The following is a 19,932-nucleotide window of genomic DNA, read 5'->3' as shown; positions in this document are numbered from 1 at the left end:
ATTTCAAACTATCCAGTTACAAACTGAATGAATCTGGCACATCTATATTGTGTTTCTGTTTAGGTGATTCGTTCTTTTTTTGTGTACATTGACAAAATGTTGAAATATATACTGTTAATGACAATGGAAAACCATTATTCGAATAATAAGATAAACCTCCATATGGTCCCACTTGTGTGTCCTACATTTACATTTTATTAATAAATAAAAAAATACAATACGACGAAAGTTGTATTTCAAAAGCACAGCTAGCTCAGTTGTGTCAGTCAGCTGATTGTACAAACAAGGACACTTACACGGGCGTCAGTTTACATCCACTTAATACTAATGTACAGGTAAAACTAGACTTCTCCCATCTTTATTCTTCTGAAACAAATGTATCACGATTGCAGTATGATTAGTGTCAATATTGCTGCTATTGGTTGCACTAGCTAGGCACCGACCTGATGCGTCAGGTTACGTAACTAAAGCGTTTGCAAGTTAGCTATAGTAGCTAACATTGCAGTATGTTAGCTACTATTGCTAACTATTAAACGCTTTAGTTACGTAACCTGACGCATCATGACTGTATATACACTACATGACCAAAAGTATGTGGACACATGCTCGTCGAACATCTCATTCCAAAATCATGGGCATTAATATGGAGTTGGTCCCCCCATTTGCTGCTATAACAGCCTCCACTCTTCTGGGAAGGCTTTCCACTAGATGTTGGAACATTTCTGCGGGGACTTGCTTCCATTCAGCCACGAGCATTAATGAGGTTGGGCAAATAGGCCTGGCTCGCAGTCTGCGTTCAAATTCATCCTAAAGGCATTCGATGGGGTTGAGGTCAGGGCTCTGTGCAGCCCAGTTAAGTTCTTCCACACCGATCTCAACAAACCATTTCTTTATGGACCTCGCTTTGTGCGCTGGGGCATTGTCATGCTGAAACAGGAAAGGGCCTTCCCCAAACTGTTTCCACAAAGTTGGAAGCACAGAATCGTCTAGAATCTAATTGTATGCTGTAGCATTAGGATTTCTCTTCACTGGAACTAAGGGGCCTAGCCCGAACCATGAAAAACAGCCCCAGACCATTATTCCTTCTCCACCGAACTTTACAGTTGGCACTATGCATTGGGGCAGGTAGCGTTCTCCTGGCATCCGCCAAACCCAGATTCGTCCGTCGGACTGCCAGATAGTGAAGTGTGATTCATCACTCCAGAGAACACATTTCCACTGCTCCAGAGTCCAATGGCGGCGAGCTTTACACCACTCCAGCCGACGCTTGGCATTGCACATGGTGATCTTAGGCTTGTGTGCGCGGCTGCTCGGCCACGGAATCCCATTTCATGAAGCTTCCGATGAACAGTTATTGTGCTGACGTTGCTTCCAGAGGCAGTTTGGTCCCGTTCTGTGAGCTTGTGTGGCCTACCACTTCGCGGCTGAGCCGTTGTTGCTCTTAGACGTTTCCACTTCATAATAACAGCACATACAGTTGACCGGGGCAGCTCTAGCAGGGCAGAAATTTGACGAACTGACTTGTTGGAAAGGTGGCATCCTATGACGGTGCCACGTTGAAAGTCAGTGAGCTCTTCAGTAAGGCCATTCTACTGCCAATGTTTGTTTATGGAGATTGCAAGGCTGTGTGCTTGATTTTATACACCTGTCTGCAACGGGTGTGGCTGAAATAGCCGAATCCACTAATTTGAAGGGGTGTACACATACTTTTGTATATAGTGTATGACCTAACGCGTTCATGCTTATTGTTTTTACTAGCTAGCTAGCTATCTGTCAGCAATAATCTGAACCTTGCAAGCCTGGTAGTTAGCTAAAGTAGTCTATTTCCAATTGCTAAAAGGCATTAGCTATTAATATAATTTCTGTAGCCAGCCGATCCGACCCGCTTGCTTACAGCTGCACTAGGGGCGGATAGGTTTCCTGTGTAGATTAAGACACTGCCGGTGCGAGATATGGCCAGGAAAACGTACCTCAATCCAGGGATGAGAAATGCGTTGTACTCCGAATTGTCCCATTATCCCAACTGTTACACCGAGAAGATTGAACGACTACTCGTTTTTTAGCAGTCGTTTCCTTACAAACCAGAATGTTTAATACAATTACATTTCAACTTACTCTACTGGTTGTCCTTGTGGTTTGTCCTTATTTGGGTTGAAATTTAAGAATAATTATCCAAAGGAAAGTATTATTAAACCGACTTTTCAAAACGCTGGTACTGCCATTGAGATTTCTACCACCAGGCAGATGCGCAAAACCACGTAAACACCTGCAAGACTTTCAGTTAGTATGCATGCATCGCGTGCATGTATTTCTGTCTTGTGCGCGTGCCGTAGGTGATGAGTAAACAAACCATGATGGCCACACACAGACACTCATGTTTAAGTCGAGTTAATAACACTTTCGTGTGGGTATTTTGTCTCATATTTCCATCCGAATAAGGACGAAATCAGCGGACAACATGTAGAGTAAGATTCAAATTAAGTTTGTTCAACATTCTAACTAGTAAAGGGACTGTTTGGAATGTTTTATCGTATATGTTAGAGACGAGTGACGAAGGAAATTCCTCACTCGGATTCGAAAGGGGCAAAATGATATGCATCTCAAGACTATCTGGTTTACATGACACAGGACGTGATTGCATTATTATTACTGTACATATACTCACAATTCTATGAATTTTAATTGGTTTATAACTTCTTTCATCTGCTTCCAGCTGAGAAAATGAAGAAAAACAAGGGAAAGGTGAACACCACCACTGAGAAGGAGTTTGTGTTTCGGTTCAGGGCAGGGAGGAATGACTGTGTCCTCAAAGTACCTCTGCAATTCCCTGTCCAAGAAAATGTCAGTGACCTTCATGGACGACTTATGCTGCTGCACAAAATACCTTGCTTCGTTGAGAATGGTGAGACTTTCATTTAACTAAATAAAATGAAACTTTGTCTTTTCTATTCATCCACACATACCTTTTGGTACTAATAATTTAATGTATATTGGTTTAGAACTGAAGAGCACACTGTCCACCTTTATTGAGAGCGAAACCATCAAGGACTATGACAAAGAAGCAGAGTTGGCCCTACAGAGACTGACAACAGGAGAGGTGGACATCAACCAGCTTACAAACACATGGGCAAAGGCGTACTCGGAGGTAAAAGCAGAACTCAAAACCAAAGACCATGTTTAGAAGCATATTTTCATATAAAGTTCTTTGTCCCTATAGCTTCTAACCCCTTCCCTGCTCCTTTGTCCCTGCTTCTGTCCTCTTGCTTCTTTTCCCACATTCCTCGCTTCTGTCTGGTAGTATCCCACACACTGATTTTTTTCATTTCCTCATGTTGTCCACCTCACATTACAGAAGTGGATGACACTGTTGTATGTATGAGACTACAGTGCAATCTGTATTCTTATGCTATTTTTTGTATGGAACAATCCAATTATCTCAAAGAACAGCTAGAGAAGTGTTTGCATACTGTGCCTCCTGATAATATTATAATCTCCAATGTCTGAGCTGTGGTCATAGATCATTATATTGATACAGAAAGTCAGTAACAGACAGTTGACTGCGCCTTAAGTTCGGAACAATGTATCAAATTAGATTGGAAAGATTTGCTAAAAGTTGTTGGGAGTTGCCAAGATGTAGTGTTTGAATTTGATCCACCTCATCAATTTTATACAAGCAAGACCGGCGTCATCTGTCTGACAGTCTGAAGGAAATTGTAAATCATTAAAACATCTGTGGTCTGATGAGAGATATTACTAGACATGGTGGCTTTCAATTTAAATGGATGAAAGCAGAGACTCCCTTTGAAACAGAATATCTTCCCAATTTTTTGTCTTTTAAAGTCAACAAGATCATCTGCTTCATGCACTTCAAAGTTCTAGACTTTAAATTCTGCTGCCACTTGCTCAAGCACTTGTAAAAATAAAAAAGGCTGCCCCTCCTATAAAGCTTGGTTGCTCACTGCTGTGATGTGTACAGGGTAACCATTAACATTTTACTGCACTAGTGCAGAAATACTCATGGACGCTGTCCAGTGTATTTGAAGGAACTCCAAAGGTCTTTTAATGTATATAATGTTTGTTGCGTAAAGATCACTGGACTTGTAATAATAGAGGAAGACTCTAAATACTTTTCTATGTACATTCTAAATATGGCACAAGTACGAGGTCTTTCTCTTAGCTTCCCCTCTATTACGTTAGTTAAGGAGAATCGCATCTTGCTTTTCACACCGTCCAGTCACAATTGTTGACCGGGTCTTTCATACAGCACAATGTCCCTCACTTTTGCATTTCCTACAATTTCCTCTGATCTACTGAACAGTGTCTTCCTGTGATTTTCCTTTACTGTGAAAAGGTTACGCCCACACCTCAACGCAATCATCCTCTTTTCTTGTTCCTATTTAGACCACGTTGGAACATGCTCGTCCTGAGGAGCCCAGCTGGGATGAGGACTTTGCAGATGTTTACCACGAGCTGATCCACTCCCCGGCCTCTGACACCCTGCTCAACCTGGAACACAACTACTTTGTCAGTGTCTCGGAGCTCATCAGTGAGAGAGACATGGAGCTGAAGAAGTTACAAGAGAGGTTGTTATGATCATAGAGATAAATCCTCAAGTGCAAAGTAGCCAATTAAAGTCATCGTAATTGAAGTTAGTTTCATATAACAAATGCCTAAAGCGTTTTGCACTGTTCTGTTTTCAACTCCCAGACAGGCAGCAGAGATGGACAAAGTCATGCAGGAGCTGGGAAAGACCATGACTGACCAGGATGTAAATGCAGTTGCATCTCAACACTTCGATGCCCAGCAGGTAAGACACAGAACCATTCAGTTTGGCCATTTGAGCTACAAGCATTGCAATGCTCTATGCACAAAGCTACACAGTCATACATATTCATGATTGGTGATTCTTCTCTCTGGTCAGGTGCTGGAGAACAAGTGGGCCAATGAACTGAAACAGGTGACTCATATCCAGAAGCAGGAGTATCAGGAGTGGGTGATCAAACTGCACCAGGACATGCAGAACCCCAATAACAGCACTATTAAGTAAGAGTGAGTGTGTGTGGGTATATGTGTGTGTTTGCGTGCTTGTGAATGCATATGTGCAGAAATGTACTCTCAATAGTTCTTTAGGGGGTTGCAATTCAGCAGGTTTATTCTGTTCCTTGAAATCCTACTAACACTTTCAAGTCTTACGGTGAAGCAAAATTGGTTAAATCAAGATAATGAGTAGTCGAGTCAGGTGGTTAAGTGCTTGGACGGGAAAGAAAGCCTGCAGACACAGTGGAATGACATCTGCACACACAGCAGCACTTTCAAATGCACGCTCAAGAGCATCCTAGCTGAAAAAAATATATTTGTTATATATGGTTTACTCCTTTTTATAAAAAAAAATATATATATTTTTTTTACATTTAGCAGACGCTCTTATCCAGAGCGACTTACAGGAGCAATTAGGGTTAAGTGCCTTGCTCAAGGGCACATCGACAGATTTTTCACCTACAGTGGGGAAAAAAAGTATTTAGTCAGCCACCAATTGTGCAAGTTCTCCCACTTAAAAAGATGAGAGAGGCCTGTAATTTTCATCATAGGTACACGTCAACTATGACAGACAAAATGAGAAAAAAAAATCCAGAAAATCCCATTGTAGGATTATTAATGAATTTATTTGCAAATTATGGTGGAAAATAAGTATTTGGTCAATAACAAAAGTTTCTTAATACTTTGTTATATCCCCTTTGTTGGCAATGACACAGGTCAAACGTTTTCTGTAAGTCTTCACAAGGTTTTCACACACTGTTAATGGTATTTTGGCCCATTCCTCCATGCAGATCTCCTCTAGAGCAGTGATGTTTTGGGGCTGTCGCTGGGCAACACAGACTTTCAACTCCCTCCAAAGATTTTCTATGGGGTTGAGATCTGGAGACTGGCTAGGCCACTCCAGGACCTTGAAATGCTTCTTACGAAGCCACTCCTTCTTTGCCCGGGCGGTGTGTTTGGGATCATTGTCATGCTGAAAGACCCAGCCACGTTTCATCTTCAATGCCCTTGCTGATGGAAGGAGGTTTTCACTCAAAATCTCACGATACATGGCCCCATTCATTCTTTCCTTTACACGGATCAGTCGTCCTGGTCCCTTTGCAGAAAAACAGCCCCAAAGCATGATGTTTCCACCCCCATGCTTCACAGTAGGTATGGTGTTCTTTGGATGCAACTCATCATTCTTTGTCCTCCAAACACGACGAGTTGAGTTTTTATCAAAAAGTTCTATTTTGGTTTCATCTGACCATATGACATTCTCCCAATCCTCTTCTGGATCATCCAAATGCACTCTAGCAAACTTCAGACGGGCCTGGACATGTACTGGCTTAAGCAGGGGGACACGTCTGCACTGCAGGATTTGAGTCCCTGGCGGCGTAGTGTGTTACTGATGGTAGGCTTTGTTAGTTTGGTCCCAGCTCTCTGCAGGTCATTCACTAAGTCCCCCCGTGTGGTTCTGGGATATTTGCTCACTGTTCTTGTGATCATTTTGACCCCACGGGGTGAGATCTTGCGTGGAGCCCCAGATCGAGGGAGATTATCAGTGGTCTTGTATGTCTTCCATTTCCTAATAATTGCTCCCACAGTTGATTTCTTCAAACCAAGCTGCTTACCTATTGCAGATTCAGTCTTCCCAGCCTGGTGCAGGTCTACAATTTTGTTTCTGGTGTCCTTTGACAGCTCTTTGGTCTTGGCCATAGTGGAGTTTGGAGTGTGACTGTTTGAGGTTGTGGACAGGTGTCTTTTATACTGATAACAAGTTCAAACAGGTGCCATTAATACAGGTAACGAGTGGAGGACAGAGGAGCCTCTTAAAGAAGAAGTTACAGGTCTGTGAGAGCCAGAAATCTTGCTTGTTTGTAGGTGACCAAATACTTATTTTCCACCATAATTTGCAAATAAATTCATTAAAAATCCTACAATGTGATTTTCTGGATTTTCTTTTCTCAATTTCTCTGTCATAGTTGACGTGTACCTATGATGAAAATTACAGGCCTCTCTCATCTTTTTAAGTGGGAGAACTTGCACAATTGGTGGCTGACTAAATACTTTTTTTCCCCACTGTAGTCGGCTCGGGGATTAGAACCAGCGACCTTTCGGTTACTGGCACAACGCTCTTAACCACTAAGCTACCTGCCGCCCCTTTTATGTGCAGTTCGTCAGTCCCAATGCACCTCATCTGGGGTTAGTTTGTAGCCCTGTGTCCACTCATCTTCCAGCCTGGTCACAGATCTGTTTGTGCTGTTTAGCCAACTTCTATGCTCATTGGCGTGGGCAAGACGGCACAAACAGGTCTGAGACAAGGCTAGACATCTTGTGAACCCTGCCCTTTACAGTGTGAGGTTGTGTTTGTCAGTGAGGAGATCAAGGTGCAGCCCAGCCAACTGACAGTGGAGTCTGAGCCTGGGGCCAGGCTGTACGAGGAGCAGCGACAGCTGGAGGAGAGCTTCACTATCCACTTAGGTACTATACTGTCTGTCTGTGTCCCCATGGAAGCACTGCTGCCTGGTCCGACAAGCCCATGATAAAAATAAACCCTGATGACAGCCACTGGATTTATAATGAACTTCCTGACATCGTAAACTATAAAGACATCCCATACGTGTTAAGAGTATATTTTTGTTTGTTTTTGATGTATTTTGACGGTGTCATTGCTGTGGTTTTGTCCAGGTGCACAGCTGAAGACCATGCACAACCTGCGGCTGATGCGGGCGGACGTGCTGGACTTCTGTAAGCACCGTCGGCATGGTAGCAGCGGGACCAAGCTGCGGCGGCTGCAGACTGCTCTGTCACTCTACTCCTCGGCCCTGTGTGGCCTGGTGCTGCTGGTGGACAACAGGGTCAACTCCTATAGTGGCATCAAGAGAGGTGAGAGGTCAGGGGCCAAGGGTCAATGGTCAACATTAAGCAGGGGACCACACTGTTAGGCCCTGTTAGTTACATGAGAGGATAAAGCATATTTATCATCAGTGAATCAATTCAATCTTTCTTATTGTCATGACCACATTTGAAGATGTTTGGCTTTGGCTTGATGACACCAGTGAGTTAGATGTTTTAGCATGACGATAGCTCATAAAGGTTTTGTCACAGTCAACATACGCCAACCCCTAAACCTCCATAACCATTGTGAGATTGTAATGTGTCCTCATCATGTGTTTGTGTGTGTTCCCCAGACTTTGCCACAGTATCTAAGGAGTGTACAGACTTCCACTTCCCTCGGCTGGAGGAGCAGCTGGAGGTGGTCCAGCAGGTGGTGCTTTATGCCCGGGCTCAGAGGAGCAGCAAGCACAAAGTCCAGCCGGGTGAGTCAGTCATACACACCAACAGGGGTGAAAATTATTGCCACCCCTGTTTTCAATAGCTTTCAACACCTCCCCTTGCGAGGATAGCGGCACTGAGCCTTTTTCTAACTGTTTCATGAGATTGGAGAACACATTGGGAGGGATGTTAGACCATTCCTCATACAGAATCTTTCCAGATCCTTGATATCCTTTGTGTGCGTTTATGGACTGCCCTCTTCAATGAAAACAACAGGTTTTCAATGGGGTTCAAGTCCGGAAACTGAGATGGCGATAGTAGAATGTACATTTTTTGGTGGTCAATTAACCATTTCTTTGTGGATTTTAATGTGTGCTTGAGGTTATTGTCTTCCTGGAAGATCCACTTGCGGCCAAGTTTCAGCCTCCTGGCAGAGGCAACCAGGTTTTTGGCTAAAATGTCCTGCTACTGGGTAAAGTTTATGATGCCGTTGACCTTAAAGGTCCAATGTGGCCGTTTTTATCTCTATCAAATCATTCCTGGGTAACAATTTAATGACCTTACTGTGATTGGTCTGAGTGGGGAGGGTGAAAACAGAAAATTAGCTGTTATTGGCAGAGCGGTTTGGAACACTCTTGCTTATTGGTCTATTAACAAATTTACCACACTAAAAGGGCATTATAATTTTCACGATTTCACAGTATTATTCCAACCTCATAGTGTGGAAATACACTACATGACCAAAAGTATGTGGACACCTGCTCGTCGAACATCTCATTCCAAAATCATGGGCATTAATATGGAGTTGGTCCCCCCTTTGCTGCTATAACAGCCTCCTCTCTTCTGGGAAGGCTTTCCACTAGATGTTGGAACATTTCTGCGGGGACTTGCTTCCATTCAGCCACGAGCATTAATGAGGTTGGGTGATTAGGCCTGGCTCGCAGTCGGCGTTCCAATTCATCCCAAAGGTGTTCGATGGCGTTTAGGTCAGCTCTCTATGCAGGCCCGTCAAGTTCTTCCACACCGATCTCGACAAACCATTTCTGTATGGACCTCGCTTTGTGTGCCGGGGCATTGCCATGCTGAAACAGGAAAGGGCCTTCCCCAAACTGTTGCCACAAAGTTGGAAGCACAGAATCGTCTAGAATGTCATTGTATGCTGTAGCATTAAGATTTCCCTTCACTGGAACTAAGGGGCCTAGCCCGAACCATGAAAATTCCTCCACCACCAAACTTTACAGTTGGCAGATAGCATTCTCCTGGCATCCACCAAACCCAGATTCGTCCGTCAGACTGCCAGATGTTGAAGCGTGATTCATCACTCTAGAGAACGCGTTTCCACTGCTCCAGAGTCCAATGGCGGCAAGCTTTACACCACTCCAGTCGACACTTGGCATTGCACATGGTGATCTTAGGCTTGTGTGCGGCTGCTCTGCCACGGAAACCCATTTCATGAAGCTCCCGACGAACAGTTCTTGTGCTGATGCTGCTTCCAGAGGCAGTTTGGAACTCGGTAATGAGTGTTGCAACCGTGGACAGATGATTTCTACGCGCTTCAGCACTCGGCGGTCCTGTTCTGTGAGCTTGTGTGGCCTACCATTTCGCGGCTGAGCCGTTGTTGCTCCTAGACGTTTCCACTTCACAATAACAGCACCTACAGTTGACCGGGGCACCTCTAGCAGGGCAGAAGTTTGACAAATTGACTTGTTGGAAAGGTGGCATCCTATGACGGTGCCACAATGAAATTACATGATTGTGTGCTCGATTTTATACACCTGTCAGCAACGGGTGTGGCTGAAATAGTCAAATCCACTAATTTGAAGGGGTGTCCACATACTTTTGTGTGTATATATAAAACACAAGAAAATCACGTTTTTGACTGCACTGGGCCTTTAACAAGGGCCCCAGGACCAATGTCAAGATCCTTATAACAATCCCCATTGAGTGGCTGTTTGAGTGGAGAGCTATCAGAGAGCTGAGTATGGAAACATTCCTCCTGGCTATCAGGCCTTATATGGATGGGCCTATGACCTCTGTTGTTGCTATTGTCATTTACTTCCTGAAAGGTCATCTTTGCTCACACGTTTTCCATTACAGGAAATTCTGAACTCCTCTCTTGTTTTCCTATTGACAGAGGTTCCTAGGAATGGAACTAATAGTGAAGATAAGAACAAAAATTTGGAAAGGAATCCCTCCAATATCTTACCAGGTAAAGTTGACTGAATACATGGTTTTACCTAATTCTGTAAGGGACAAATCCTGACTTTGTGCATTGTGAACATTTTACTTAAAGATGCACTATGCAGAAATTCACTCCGCCATTTCCTGGTTGCTAAAATTCTAATAGTTTGCCTAATTTCAGTTCCCGGGCTGTGTCGCAGCCGGCCGCGACCGGGAGACCCATGAGGCGACGCACAATTGGCCCAGCGTCGTCCGGGTTAGGGGAGGGTTTGGCCGGCCGGGATGTCCTTGTCCCATCGCGCTCTAGCTACTCCTGTGGCGGGCAGGGCGCATGCACGCTGACACGGACCCAGTTGTACGGTGTTTCCTCCAACACATTGGTGCGGCTGGCTTCCGTGTTAAGCGAGCAGTGTGTCAAGAAGCAGTGTGGCTTGGCAGGGTTGTGTTTCGGCGGAAGCATGGCTCTCGACCTTCGCCTCTCCGTACGGGAGATGCAGCGATGGGACAAGACTGTAACTACCAATTGGCTATCACTAAAATTGAGGAGAAAAAGGGGTAAAATAATATATTTAAAATAAAGAAATAGGCTGTCATTTCTAATACCTTATCTTACTCCCTAAATTCTCTTGTCTTTGTCTCCAGGTGAATTCTACATCTCCCGCCACTCCAACCTGTCTGAGGTCCACATAGTGTTCCACCTCTGTGTGGATGACAACGTGCGCTCAGGCAACATCACGGCCCGGGACCCTGCCATCATGGGCCTCCGCAACATCCTCAAGGTCTGCTGCACTCACGACGTCACCACCATCACCATCCCTCTGCTACTGGTCCACGACATGTCAGAGGTGAGAGAGAGCCTTATGTTATGTGTGTAAAAGCAGAAAGTAATTTATATAATTTACCTCAAGGTCCCAGAAGTCAGATGCGTAATGCATGGACAGTATAGTATAGTTATACATATGCTATGCATGCATAACTGGTGCTGTGGGACTTGAGTTTATCTAAGTTCAGGTCACCAGCAGTTACCATTATTCTACATTTTGCTTTGTTATGAACACCAATCAAAATAATTTTTGGGTCCACAATGTTGGCAATGGTGATGTGAAGAGCTTCGATAACTTATTAGTTAACTGTACAGATATCGTTTTTTTGTAAACCCAGTGATCTGAACTGACCACTCCTAGTTCCTTGGTTAGATGGTTAGTGGGGGAAGGAGAAAAGGATGAAAAATAGACTGAGGAAGAAGGAAAGGCGGAGTAATGACGGTCTTATTTCAGGCCTTAGGAACTGATTTGTCTTTAAGTTCCGCCATGCCCCTCCTGGCCTGCAGTTAAACAGTGCTGCAGACCTGGGTTCAAATACTATTTCAAATATCTCAATTGCTTTCAGAAACATTTCGAAGTAAGTATTCAGATTTTTTTTAAATCTGAAAAGACAAGTAGTTGAATATTGGAATCCATTTTGAAATACACTTAAAGTATTGGCATGTATTTGAAAAGACTAAAATACACTTCCATGCATTTAACCCAGGTATTTGAAAATAGTATTTGAAAAAAGTATTTGAAAATTATTTTAAATTACTTTCAAATACTTCCAATAGAAGTAGTTGATTTGGGCCACATTATTTGAAAATACTCAAATACACAGAAAATAAGTATTTCAATAACAAATAATCAAATACACATGTATTTGAACCCAGGTCTGCAGTGCTGTGGGCTTCAGTCTGTTGTCTCCATTCACAGTGTCATCCTAACATGTTCCTACCCTCCCCGATGCCACATTCACAAGCCTTTGATACTGTCTCATTTCTACCTCCTCCGCCATGTCTCTCTGCTTGTTTGTTCAGTGCAACCTCCGCAGTGTTCTGGCCTGTTCAGCTCTGGTTGTGAACTCTCCTTAGCATTTCCTCCATTCAGGAGTAGATGAGGGAAAAGAGGAGGGTCGTGAACTGTTGTGTTTACTCAAACTGAGTATACAGCACTCGGTACGCACAGAGCAGGGTAGCGGTAGTATTGAAAGGCAGCAACACTCCTAAGTCCACATGAGCAACCCAGAATTGAAGAACAGCCATTTCTCAACAAGCTGCTGCCTGATGTAGACCTCCTCACTGCGGTGCAGAGAGGGCCCTCTCCTTATCGTGCCACAACATGCCTGATGAAACGTCTTCTCTCAAGTCAAAGCAAGAGCTTGCTCAGAAATGTACTCCGTATAGTATTCTCACTTCCGAAGCTGCAGGAACCAGTCTCTTTCTAAATTAAAAGCATTTCTGTCAGGAGTCTTCTTTTCCAGTGCTTTCTGAGGAAATTGTACTTTTGCCCAGCTCAGTTTCAAAGGAACCATAGAAAGCAGTGAGAAAACATTCATTTTCTTCTTTAGGAAAATATGCGTTTTGACAATGTCAGGCAGGCAGAAGAGAAGGGAACAGTGAGGGGTGACCGAGGATAAGTGTGTTCCACCATCCTGTGGCCTGACTGACTCCTCTTATTCTCTCACCTGCAGGAGATGACCATCCCATGGTGCCTGAAGAGGGCCGAGCTGGTCTTCAAATGTGTCAAAGGTGAGAGAGTAAGACGCACTAGTGGAATTTTCCTCTTTTGTGTCACCCCTGAGACCTCTCTGTCCTGACTTAAGATGTTTCCCTCTGCAGGTTTCATGATGGAGATGGCATCGTGGGACGGAGGGATCTCACGGACAGTCCAGTTTCTAGTTCCACAGGTAACAAGAAGTCTGCTGCTAAACTGGCCAGAACCTTAATGACTCAGACCTAGCATGCACTGTATTGAAGAATATATACTTTTAGTGATATTATTGAGGTTTATAACTGTATTATTAGAGTTGAATGTACACACCCAGACAGGTTAGAGGTCTCTGTCAGGTCTCAGATGAAAAGAACATCAAAGCAACCAGTCAGTATTCAGGGCTGATTACTCTGAGTTGATAAAGTGTTGCCTGCGAAATATGATTTAGTGAAGCCACAGAATGAACCCTATTTGAAGAGCAAACAAGTACTTGAGGAGAAAGTTATTGTCGTATGTTTCAAAACAGGAATTTGGACCCACATTGGAGTTGGCGCTATTGCTTTATCTCAGACATTCAGTGTCCAACAATAGTACCCCTGAACAGTATGTCTCACAAAGGCACACCTGGTCTTGCATACTCTCCAAATACACTATAGTGTACACTGTGTACCTACATTCAATCTACCATTGCAAAAAAGTATGTACTTTTAGACTCAGTCTACAATGTCACTGTTTGATGAATATGATTATGATGTGCCATTGGAACACAGGACTGATGGTTGCTGATAATGGGCCTCTGTACGCCTATTTAGATATACACACACTACCAGTCAAAGTTTTGGGCACACCTACTCATTCAAGGGTTTTTCTTTATTTTTACTATTTTCTACATTGTAGAATAATAGTGAAGACATCAAAACTATGAAATAACACATATGGAATCATGTAAAATAAATGTTATATTTGAGATTCTTCAAATAGCTACCCTTTGCCTTGATGATAGCTTTGCACACTCTTGGCATTCTCTCAACCAGCTTCACCTGGAATGCTTTTCCAACAGTCTTGAAGGAGTTCCCACATATGCTGAGCACTTGTTGGCTGCTTTTCCTTCACTCTGCTGTCCGACTCATCCCAAACCATCTCAATTGGGTTGAGGTTGGGGGATTGTGGAGGCCAGGTCATCTGATGCAGCACTCCATCACTCTCCTTCTTGGTCAAATAGCCCTTACACAGCCTGGAGGTGTGTTGGGTTATTGTCCTGTTGAAAAACAAATGATAGTCGCACTAAGCCCAAACCAGATGGGATGGCGTGGCGTATCGCTGCAGAATGCTGTGGTAGCCATGTTGGTTAAGTGTGGCTTGAATTCTAAATAAATCGCAGACAGTGTCACCAGCAAAGCACCCCCACACCATCACACATCCTCCTCCATGCTTTACGGTGGGAACTACACATGCAGAGATCATCCGTTCACCCACACCACGTGTCTCACAAAGACACAGCGGTTTGAACAAAAAATCTCCAATTTGGACTCCAGACCAAAGGACACATTTCCACCGGTCTAATGCTCATTGCTCGTTTTTCTTGGCCCAAGCAGGTCTCTTCTTCTTATTGGTGTCCTTTAGTAGTGGTTTCTTTGCAGCAATTCGACCATGAAGGCCTGATTCACACAGTCCCCTCTGAACAGTTTGTGTTGAGATGTGTCTGTTACTTCACCTCTGTGAAGCATTTATTTGGCCTGCAATTTCTGAGGCTGGAACTCTAATGAACTTATCCTCTGCAGCAGAGGTAACTCTGGGTCTTCCATTCCTGTGGCGGTCCTCATGGGAGCTAGTTTCATCATAGTGCTTGATGGTTTTTGCGACTGCACTTGAAGAAACTTTCAAAGTATTGACTGACCTTCATGTCTTAAAGTAATGATGGACTGTCGTTTCTCTTTGCTAATTTGAGCTGTTCTTGCCATAATATGGACTTGGTCTTTTACCAAATAGGGCTATCTTCTGTATACTGCCCCTACCTTGTCACAACACAACTCATTGGCTCTAATGCATTAAGAATGAAAGAAATTCCACAAATTAACCTTTAACCAGGCACACCTGTTAATTGAAATGCATTCCAGGTGACTACCTCATGAAGCTGGTTGAGAGAATGCCAAGAGTGTGCAAAGGGTGGCTACTTTGAAGAATCTGAAATATAACATCTATTTTGATTTGTTTAATACTTTTTTGTTTACTACATGATTCCATATGTGTTATTTATTTCATCGTTTTGATGTCTTCACTATTATTCTACAATGTAGAAAATAGTAAAAATAAAGAAAAACCCTTGAAGGTGTGTCCAAAACTTTGACTGGTACTGTAGATAACTTGTTTTGGGGAGAGCTCTTATTTCTCTATAGAACCATTCCCTTTATTAATGTGGCTCTGTTACAGGTTAGTTATATAAGTATTGTTATAGGCATGAGTGAGGTTCCCTGTAGACTGGGTCGCCTATAGTATGATTACATGTTGACAGGCTCAGGGGATAAAACCAGCATCAAGGGTTATAACAGCATTTACGTCTGCCAGTCTTATGCTCCGACACCATTCAAATTAGAACCTCATTTTCTACTCCTCAAACAGGGCACGTACTGTATGCATAAAAATATGAATGCTGTGAGTGGAGACATTTAATACTTTAAATGCTTATTAGAAGGCCTGTTAGTGTTGTGACCTAACATGTTCCCAATGAAAGCCACAGCTGTCAGAGCACACATAATTACAGCATCTTGACTGGTCCCACAAGAAATGGGACACCGTGCTAAAGGTGGCGTTGAGCTAAAGGTCCCTGCTTAGGTTGTCGTTAACACTTGTACACAAACAAGCCAAAAAAAAAAAATGTGAATTTGTATGTTAAGAATTTCCCCCTAGTAGATGTTGTGTATGTAAGCCGTTTGTGTCCATGTTGGCTACTCAGTTGGAAAGACATCCGTTCCCTGCGTGCCCACTGCTCACTAAGCATTGCTGTCTGTCTGTGTTTTATTGACAGAGTATCTCGGATGAGATGTTCTACCAGTTGAGCAACATGCTGCCTCAGATCTTCCGCGTCTCCTCCACCCTCACGCTCACCTCCAAACGCTGACGGAGACACAGGACCAATCACATTGGCTTGGCAACTGTCAACACTGAGTTCCAGCAAATAGATAAATAAAATAAATAGTTGCATTTCACAGGGGTTAGTGTGATGGATGACTTTAGAGCTTCCTGTCACAAGTGATTATCGACCCCTGCGTAATTAGCATTTTGAGGCAAGGCGATATCATTTTGGCCCATCTTCCCAAAAATATGGATTGTGTTGTTGCCCGAGACGAGCATTATGCAGTTTTTGTGCATTGCTGTGAATTATAGTAAGGACTGTCATTATTCCTCTCCACTCCAGTAACAGCAGAGGGCACTGTTCTCAGAGACAAAGACCCCTACTCTCTCATAGATGTTTAATCTACTGTGTGCCTAAACATGGACTTTATTAACTTTTATTATGAAACTGACAATTGGCATTAAAGTTGCACCCTATTGACCATACACAAGTTCAGCCCTTAAACTTTTCGATGTGGCATTCCAATTAACTCATTCCAATTTACTCTGTGTTTACACCTATATCTGTGCTATATGGTTTTAGTAGAAATGTATGTAAGGAGTGTTGAAACTGTTTCAAGGAGAATGACAGGCTGTGTATAGTCACAAACTTACATTACTGTGTGAATACAGAATAGATGTGAATCTCATCTCTGTGAAATGTTTCAGATTTTACATGTATTTATATTTTTTTACTTGGGCTTGAAGCACTGGAGTATAGCCTACTCCAAATTGCAGTTTCTGCACAATTTTAAAAACTGTTTATGAATAATCCACGATTGGCTAATCTCCCTGAAGCTAATATGACATAGTAATTGCATTCCATTTCTGCTTGGATTAAGTCATTGGATGAAATTATTATTATTGTCAGACATTTGCCTGCCATGATGATCAGTGTCAGTATTGAGATGATTAAACAGATCAAGTGCACCAATCAAAACAGTGTCTTTTTTCAAGTGAAAAACAGATGGCTGTTGGCATTCTCCTCCGAGCTCCCAAGTCGGTGTTGTGTTAAAACTTGCCGCACTGTTTATACCGTACTGCAGTGGTGAGAACCCGGAAAACGCTACAGAAATGTGTTACTGAATGCCTTGCATTCTTGGCATTGGTCTCGGTGGCCTTAAGTGTTGGGTTCCCTGGGGCAGAGGGACCATGGTGCCGACTCAGCAGCATCATGCACCGGCCGGACCCTGTGTCTGTCCTTCGTCCTCCCTGGTGTTGTGTGCAGCCAGGCAGCCTGGACTTCAGAGCCACGCACACAGGCCCTCTGACGAGGACAGCAAATTCCTGGAACAACTGACCTCCTAGGGGGCTGATCGGTTCCTGGGTTCAGGTACACAACTAGCCCTATGTCCTCTGACGAGGACAGCAAATTCCTGGAACAACTGACCTCCTAGGGGGCTGATCGGTTCCTGGGTTCAGGTACACAACTAGCCCTATGTGGCACGTTCATGTCAGACTAGTTTTGGTTTGACACACTTTACTGCCTTTATTGTCCCCATGGGGACATTTTGTTGCAGTATCATGTACGCGTTTGAATACACTAGACAACACAAAATTAATAAGTTACATACAGTATATACAAATGAAAGAGACTAGCCTGCTGGCCTTACTGGGTGGATAGGAACATTAGCCCAAGCTGTTTAGGAGGGATATTACACTTCGCACAAATGATTGTCTAGTCACAAATGATTGTCTAGTTCTGTTTTTCCTGCTGGGGGGTACCCTGTTTTCCTGAGGAGTGAAACAGTGAAACCTACAGTTCAGGGCCCTGGATTTAATCAAACCTGCAAACAGTTGTTTCCATTGTAAGTCAAAGACATGAATGCTCTTGCACAGCAAGAAATAAATGAATTTGAGATTATTTTAGTTTCACACTGTTGATTGATGGGAAAGTGGGGCTTTTTCTCTGCCAAGGAGGGTTCAGATATGAGTTAACTTGTATCTTGCTCTATCTGTTTAGTAACACTATTTAATAATTGTTTTGTTACTGTGTAAAATTGAGTTTAGGGGTTATTGTTGCTACACAAGTGGAATAAGGACCATTCAACAATGTGTTAATACAATGTTATTACTATAGAATTACTACACCGGCATGCGCTACAGTGAAGTTTTACCCTTTCTGAATAGCACAATACATCCTGTCCACATGATGCAGAAGAGACTTCTATTGGCTCCGAGAAGCCAACAACACTGTTTTGTTTTCTGTTACTGTGCAAATGTGGATGATTGACACAAGCTTATGACGGTTATGCATAGAAACCATAAGAAACTAAACCGATTATACAGTGAAAATTGATTTTAAAGGAATGTTCCCAACCTCACCAGCTTGTAATTGAAGTCTAGGAAATGGCCTCCAGGGGGCTAGATGTGAATGCATTAAGCATGGACGTGACCACAGGGCTATTAATCTCTGCCTACTTTGGCTTCATTAATGTTAAATAAAGACTAGTCTAGTATTAATATTGTTAGTAGCTAGTGTTATTAGTTGCCCAACTCCTTATACCTCTGGATAGGCAACATGATGGTCCTGACTCCTGATTTCATTCAACATGTCTTTTGAAATTGTGTAATACGAAAGTATACTGAACAAAAATATAAATGCAACAATTTCAAAGATTTTACAGTTCATATAAAGAAATCAGTCAATTGAAATAAATTCATAAGGCCTTAATCTATGGATTTCACATGACTGGGCAGGGGTGCAGCCATGGGTGAGCCTTGGAGGGCATAGGCCCACCCACTAGGTGGACAGGCCCAGTGTTATGAGAATTATTTAACAAACTATTTCAGTGTCTCTGTGCGTCTCCCAAAATCAAGAAACGGACAGTCCCGGTCTGCATAGTCAGAGATGTTTATTCATTGAGAATTCTGCCATCACAATTTCAGAGTCCATCTTTTATACTCATACGTCATACAAAAATCCCTCCCCTCTTTAGGCAGGCTGTAGTTTTCCACTTTATAATTGCTCTCCTGACCATCAGTTCACACACACACTTTCTTATCATAGCCTACTCCCTGCATTCCTCAGTTATCGCCGTTCTCACAATATTCTGCACCATGTTTCATACTCCTTAAAAAGCCGAACAGTTTCTCTCCTCCCTAAATTGGGAGGCCTCTTTATCTTGGTTTCTCAGTTGTCTGTTGACAGCTCTCCTTGTCCTTTGTTGTCTGGTCTAACTCTTACTCACATTGCTAAATAGTAGCTCAATGTCATAATCTTTACTGGTCCTACACTCACACATTCTAACACATTTCACACAGTTTCAGGGTGTAATAATTAGTCATTAATAATTATTCTATCACCCAGCCAATCAGAATGCGTTTTTCTCCAGACGATCCTGCAGGTGAAGAAGCTGGGTGTGGAGGTCCTGGATTGGCGTGGTTACACATGGTCTGCGGTTGTGAGGCTGGTTGGACGTACTGCCAAATTCTCTAAAACGGCATTGGAGGCAGCTTATGGTAGAGAAATGAACATTCAATTCCCTGGCAACAGCTCTGGTGGACATTCCTGCAGTCAGCATGCCATTGAGACATCTGTGGCATTGTGTTGTGTGACAAAACTGCACATTTTAAAGTGCCCTTTTATTGTCCCCAGCACAAGGTGCACCTGTGTAATGATCATGCTGTTTAATCAGCTTCTTGATATACCACACCTGTCAAGTGGATGGATTACCTGTGTAATGATCATACTGTTTAATCAGCTTCTTGATATGCCACACCTGTCAAGTGGATGGATTATCTTGGCATAGGAGAAATGCTCACTAATGGAGATGTAAACAAATTTGTGCACAACATTTGAGAGAAATACGATTTTTGTGCCTAT

At 43.1% G+C, this 19,932-nt stretch overlaps 1 protein-coding gene across 1 annotated transcript; it reads left to right on the top strand.

Annotated features, from left to right (window-relative positions):
* Nucleotides 1–244: 244 nt before the first annotated feature.
* Nucleotides 245–17,968, top strand: LOC311137251 (FERRY endosomal RAB5 effector complex subunit 3-like). The gene is made up of 14 exons (XM_084171640.1): nucleotides 245–335; nucleotides 2,714–2,902; nucleotides 3,000–3,145; nucleotides 4,402–4,583; nucleotides 4,708–4,807; nucleotides 4,922–5,043; nucleotides 7,394–7,500; nucleotides 7,708–7,905; nucleotides 8,211–8,339; nucleotides 10,430–10,504; nucleotides 11,119–11,321; nucleotides 12,976–13,033; nucleotides 13,124–13,191; nucleotides 16,021–17,968. Exons 2-14 carry the CDS (start codon nucleotides 2,722–2,724, stop codon nucleotides 16,111–16,113), a joined length of 1,662 nt encoding a protein of 553 aa, XP_084027766.1. The 5' UTR covers nucleotides 245–335; nucleotides 2,714–2,721; the 3' UTR covers nucleotides 16,114–17,968.
* The last annotated feature ends 1,964 nt before the right edge of the window (nucleotides 17,969–19,932 follow it).

Source organism: Coregonus lavaretus (genome assembly GCF_964263955.1).
Source record: "Coregonus lavaretus genome assembly, chromosome: 11".
Lineage (NCBI taxonomy): Eukaryota > Metazoa > Chordata > Actinopteri > Salmoniformes > Salmonidae > Coregonus > Coregonus lavaretus.
Note: the sequence above shows the minus strand (reverse complement) of the source record. Positions and strands in the feature narration are given on the sequence as shown.

Excerpts from the sequence above, each read along its gene's own strand:
- LOC311137251 (XM_084171640.1), top strand. The coding sequence starts at position 2,722 with ATGAAGAAAAACAAGGGAAAGGTGAACACCACCACTGAGAAGGAGTTT. Across the intron at positions 5,044-7,393 it reads CCCAATAACAGCACTATTAA|TGAGGAGATCAAGGTGCAGC; the intron begins GTAAGAGTGAGT and ends TGTGTTTGTCAG. Across the intron at positions 8,340-10,429 it reads CAAGCACAAAGTCCAGCCGG|AGGTTCCTAGGAATGGAACT; the intron begins GTGAGTCAGTCA and ends TCCTATTGACAG.